This window comes from Pseudophryne corroboree, chromosome 11 (genome assembly GCF_028390025.1).
Source record: "Pseudophryne corroboree isolate aPseCor3 chromosome 11, aPseCor3.hap2, whole genome shotgun sequence".
Taxonomy (NCBI): Eukaryota; Metazoa; Chordata; class Amphibia; order Anura; family Myobatrachidae; genus Pseudophryne; species Pseudophryne corroboree.
Genome location: NC_086454.1, coordinates 207,018,212 through 207,024,211, shown reverse-complemented (window position 1 = coordinate 207,024,211; position 6,000 = coordinate 207,018,212). Strand labels below are relative to the sequence as shown.

The window sequence follows — 6,000 nt, the reverse complement described above, 5'->3', positions numbered from 1 at the left end:
TCTTTTGTGGTGCAGGCACATAAGGTAAAAAATTATGACTTACCCGCGGTAGCCGTAGATACCAGATCAGCGAGGCCGTCACCAAACAATACACCACCTTTATACTGTAGAGACTCCATAGTTTTCTTAAGAGTCAGCATCAGCATTCCATTGATGAATTCACAATGCTCTCCTAGCTGAGACTGCCAATATCCCTTGCAGCTTCCTTTAGGTAGACTGCAGCATATCTGATATAACCTAGTGTCAAAAGAACGCTATCCCTATCCAGTGTATCTATTTCAGATCACAAGTTATTTGCCCATTTTTCGCAGATGTAACGACTGGTCTGAGTAGCGTACCCGTGGTGACAAATGTCAATGTATTTTCCTGCCTACGATCCGCAGGATCCTTTCGGGCTGCCGTATCGGGACGGAAGAGCCACCTTTTTGGACAGCCGAGAAAGAGCTTTGTCCACAATGGGGGGGTGAGTCCCATTTTTCCCTATCCCCAGAGGGAAACGGATACGCCACTGGAATCATTTTGGGAATCTGAAACCTTTTGTCAGGATTTTCCCAAATCTTTTCACAAAGTGTTCAGTTCATGAGAGGGAGGAAACGTTACCTCAGGTTTCTTTCCTTTAACCATACAGACCCTAGTATCAGGAACCGTAGGGTCCTCAGTGATATGTAATACGTCTTTTATAGCCACAATCATGTACATTCAGCTCTTTGCTAGTTTGGGATCTAATCTGGCATCACTATAGTCGACACTTGAGTCAGCATCCTTGTCGGTATCCGTGTCAGCCAGCTGGGCAAATGAACGTTTTTGTGACCCCAAGGTGGTCTTGGACTTGAAACAACACATCCTCTACGGATTTCTTCCATGCCTGGTTCTGAGACTCCGATTTATCCAATCTCTTATTTATCAGAACCACATTAGGATTCATAGCGCTCAACACATTCACCCAATCAGGTGTCGGCGGTGCCGACAGGGTCACTCCCGCAGCCGTTTGCGTCCCTCACAGTCTCCTTCTGGGAAGAGCACTCCGCCTCAGACATGCCGACACACGTGCAACACACGCAGACACACTGGGCCTATAGGGGACAGACCCATAGTAAAGCCTGTCAGAGAGACACAGAGGGAGTATTGCCAGCTCACACCCCAGCACCCAATCCGGTCTGAAGCACCGCAGAAATGTCTCAGACCTGCAGCGCTTTTATAAGTTACATATAATGCACCAAAATAACTGCCCCCCCCCCCCGTTTTGCACCGTTACTTGTATAGCAGTGTGAGGACGACCAGCGTCTCTGCAGCCTTGTGTAGAGAAAATGGCGCCGGGCTGTGTGCTGTGAGGGCTAAGCTCCGCCCCCGTAATGGCGCGCTTCAGACCCACCTTTTTTCTATTTTATACTGGCGGGGGTCCGGACAGTACCCTGGCACTTAATCCGCTCTTGCCAGGTAGTTATTGAGGCTAGATATGCCCCCCCCCGGAGTGCCACTGTGTAGTGGGAGCATGGCGCGCAGCGTGCGATTGCTGTGCGGTACCTCAAAGCGGTCACTGAAGTCTTCTGATCTTCTACTCACCTGTCTTCAGACTTCTGGCCCTGCAAGGGGGGTGATGGCGGGCTCTGGGAACGAGCATATCTAGGCGATCAGACCCTCAGGAGCTAATGGTGTCCTGTAGCCAAAGCAGAGCCTTGAAACTCACAGAATTAAATCTGACTTCTCTCCCCTAAGTCCCATGAAGCAGGGAGACTGTTGCCAGCAGTTCTCCCTTAACATAACAAAACCTAACAGTCTTTTCAGAGAAACTCAGTAGAGTTCCTCGGAGTGCATCCAGTCTGCCTGGGCACAGATTCTAAACTGGAGTCTGGAGGAGGGGCATAGAGGGAGAAGCCAGTTCACACCCCTTTGAAAGTCTTACCAAGTGCCCATATCTCCTGAGGATCCCGTCTATACCCCATGGTTCTTGAAGTGACCCCAGCATCCTCTAGGACATACGACAAAAAATGTTTTAGTTCTAGATTTGATTCCACCACTTTCTTTTAATGTCACCTATGGTGATTGGGACTTCTGTATACTGCTACTGTATGAAGTTACATCTGCAATTAATGCTAGAACCACCATTGTGGATTAGTTACGAAGGCATCACACTCAAGCCTACATTAATCATTTATTAGCTGTACAGTTGTACATTCGCATTTCAAAAATCCTCTACTTTTTTGCTCATCACAATATTCTTAACAATTTATGAACGTTGGCCTCATCAAATAATGAAAAAGTTCACACAGGACAGCAAAGGGAAAAAACCCACATTTTAGCCTATTCAAATCTCTAAACTGATAACTCTTGAAAAGCAATATATAGTGGGAAAATATAAATTACAGAGAAGGAATGGATTGGTCTTTAAACATGATGTCGTGTACATACTTTCACAATATATGAATGATTCCAAGGTGAATCTAAAGTTATTAAATACAGACAAAAAAAAAAAAAAAATTGTCAAGGGAAAAGGCTTGTGTGAAAAAAAAAAAAGCCTACATCACTGAATCCAAACATGAATACTTTGAAGCTTAAGTATCAGTAAAAGTTAATTTTTTTTTGTTTTAGCTTAGAAACATTTGGGTGATGTAGAAATATCAGTTCAGAATTGAAAACAATCATAATTGGAGTCTAATATATGCAATATTTAAATTTTCCCATGTCAGTAATTAAAATTACTTTGACAACATCTTTCCACAATTATTCAAATTTCTTGATAGAAAAAGATTAAAATATATATAAAAAAGTTATTTACAAAGTCATGTTTTGCACAACAAAGCAAGAGCTTGGAAAGAACAAAAATAAACTTTAAGCATGCTAATGGCAGACAACAATGTTCTATTGCAATCAGGTGTTACTCTGGAACAATCTAGTAGTACTGTAAACCATAATTGTTTGTTACAATAAAAGGGTAGGCCTTTAGTAGAATTCAATGTTCCCTAATACAAACATACAACACTTTATGCAAAAAGTAATAGGCAGCTGGTATATATATATATAATTTTTTGTACTGTAGTCCATTTGTGTTTTAAGTTTATAATGTTTTGTTACACATGCCTATTACTATTTAGAAGGAAATGATTGGCTATAAAAGGAAAAACTTTTTGCAGTCTTTAAATTAAATTAGGAATATCTTCACTTGAAATTTCACTGCCAATACATTATATAACAGTGAAAGTAATTACTCCTCCTTGAATAACATCTGTAAAATGCAATTAAAGCTACATGCAGCTTTATTATGTCCATGATTTCCTGTTTCCAAACATTTAAGAAGTTAACCTTGGTCAGCCAATGTGCCTTGCATCTTTTCTCCCCTGTACGGGTATGGTAAAACAAGTCCTTAAAATTAATTGAAAGCAAAAAAAAAAAAGTGTTTAAAACATTTCCCATAAAATAGAAGTGAGCCATTTAAACACAGTCTGAGTCAGTACAATGAGAAATCAGTGATTCTGCCCATCATCACCGGTCCATCATGCTCAGGATCATTTCTGGAGTGAGATCTCCATTTGGAGCATCCACTGTAGGGGGAGGCGGTGGAGCCTCTACTACTACTTCTGCTTCCATATCAGACTCTTTCTTTACGTGAACTATGATGTTTTCAATGGCTCCAGTACTTTGATCTTCCACTTGAATAACAGCTGAAGCTGGAAGGTGAAGGGACAGGGATAAAAGTTTGAAAATATGAGACTGAATGTGTTTAAATAGAACAGGTCTTCACGCCTGAATCAAAGAAATAATAATGTATTATTTAACAGCAAATACATATGTATGCATTTTCTAGAATAAGCTTACTTTGCTTTTGTTGATTTGCTTTTCCGGGTGGTCGTCCCCTGCGTTTCTTTGCAGGAGGTGGTATTGGACTTAAGGGCTGCTCTGGTTCATGGTCATGTTCAGCTTCTATCTCAACTGGAAGGTCATCCTCTTCGTCATCATCCTCGTCATCATCCTCATCCTCCTCCAGATCTGGTTCAGCATTGTCCTCTGAAAATTAAGACATTAATACTTATTTCTTGGATTGCTGCCCAAATATATTGCAGTCCTCTTTTCATGTTAAAAAAAACAACACACCTTACAAATCAATTAATAAAGTATCACTTAAAAGATTTAACACTGGACTTCATAGATGTAAACGTAAAAAATACATATTAACTTCTATTTTGTCTTGGCAAAAATTACGCTTACAGTCTCCATATGCAGATTTCTGCATTTACCAACTATTAACTGTTCTACGTAGGGAGGTAAAAGTGTGGCTCAGAGACTGGTGTAGGAGAGAGGGTTTGTGTTCTCAGTCAGGCGCCATCTTTTTTCTCGTGCCGGATTGCACCTGAATGAGGAAGGGCTGCGGTGCTGAGCGGTAGGATGGTTTGTAGGAGCTTTTAAACTAGGAGCCTGGGGGGAGGGTTTAGCTAGAAACTATGGTTCATGCAGCTAGTATAGTAGGGATGGTGGTAGTGTAATAAAAGGGGGTGGAGAAGGGGGAGGGAAAGTACAGCCGGTAAGGGTATTTACATGGGTTCTAATAAAAGTGTTAAGAAAGGTATTGCTAAAGCATTAAATAACAATTATTTGTCACCATTACAGCCTATAGAAAATGTTGTACGGGACTTAAGGGAAAATACTTGTATCAGGGCAGTGAATTTAGACGGGAACATTGGGTTGACCAAAGAGAAAAGTAAGATGGGTAATACTAAGTACGGTGGGGTTGGAGAGGAAGCGAGAAGGACAGTCTGTATCAGTAACTCTACGGATGCACTAGTTAATCAGGATGGGAAATCTTTAGGAAAATAAGATTTTACTTACCGATAAATCTATTTCTCATAGTCCGTAGTGGATGCTGGGGACTCCGTCAGGACCATGGGGAATAGCGGCTCCGCAGGAGACAGGGCACAAAAGCAAGCTTTTAGGATCACATGGTGTGTACTGGCTCCTCCCCCTATGACCCTCCTCCAAGCCTCAGTTAGGTACTGTGCCCGGACGAGCGTACACAATAAGGAAGGATCTTGAATCCCGGGTAAGACTCATACCAGCCACACCAATCACACCGTACAACTTGTGATTTGAACCCAGTTAACAGTATGATAACAATGAAGTAGCCTCTAAAAAAGATGGCTCACAACAATAATAACCCGATTTTTTGTAACAATAACTATGTACAAGTAATGCAGACAATCCGCACTTGGGATGGGCGCCCAGCATCCACTACGGACTATGAGAAATAGATTTATCGGTAAGTAAAATCTTATTTTCTCTAACGTCCTAGTGGATGCTGGGGACTCCGTCAGGACCATGGGTATTATACCAAAGCTCCCAAACGGGCGGGAGAGTGCGGATGACTCTGCAGCACCGAATGAGAGAACTCCAGGTCCTCCTCAGCCAGGGTATCAAATTTGTAGAATTTTGCAAACGTGTTTTGCCCCTGACCAAGTAGCTGCTCGGCAAAGTTGTAAAGCCGAGACCCCTCGGGCAGCCGCCCAAGATGAGCCCACCTTCCTTGTGGAATGGGCATTTACAGATTTTGGCTGTGGCAGGCCTGCCACAGAATGTGCAAGCTGAATTGTACTACAAATCCAACGAGCAATAGTCTGCTTAGAAGTAGGAGCACCCAGCTTTTTGGGTGCCTACAATATAAACAGCAAGTCAGACTTTCTGACTCCAGCCGTCCTGGAATTATATATATATATATATATATATATATATATATATATATATATATATATATATATATATTTTCAGGGCCCTGACAACGTCTAGCAACTTGGAGTCCTCCAAGTCCCTAGTAGCCGCAGGCACCACAATAGGTTGTTTCAGGTGAAAAGCTGACACCACCTTAGGAAGAAACTGGGGACGAGTCCGCAGTTCTGCCCTGTCCGAATGGAAAATCAAATATGGGCTTTTGTAAGACAAAGCCGCCAATTTTGACAATCGCCTGGCCGAGGCCAGGGCCAACAGCATGGTCACTTTCCATGTGAGATATTTCAA

At 42.2% G+C, this 6,000-nt stretch overlaps 1 protein-coding gene across 2 annotated transcripts in view; it reads right to left on the bottom strand.

Moving 5' to 3' along the window:
• Positions 1 to 2,139: 2,139 nt before the first annotated feature.
• The window catches only part of CTCF (CCCTC-binding factor), a 336,867-nt gene continuing 333,006 nt past the window's right edge, over positions 2,140 to 6,000 (bottom strand). For both annotated transcript variants that reach the window (XM_063945251.1, XM_063945250.1), the window contains exons 10-11: positions 3,814 to 4,002; positions 2,140 to 3,665 (exon numbers count right to left, since the gene is read on the bottom strand). In XM_063945251.1, the coding sequence (XP_063801321.1) occupies positions 3,481 to 3,665; positions 3,814 to 4,002 (374 nt within the window). In that variant the 3' untranslated portion in view covers positions 2,140 to 3,480. The remainder of the gene's footprint in view (positions 3,666 to 3,813; positions 4,003 to 6,000) is intronic.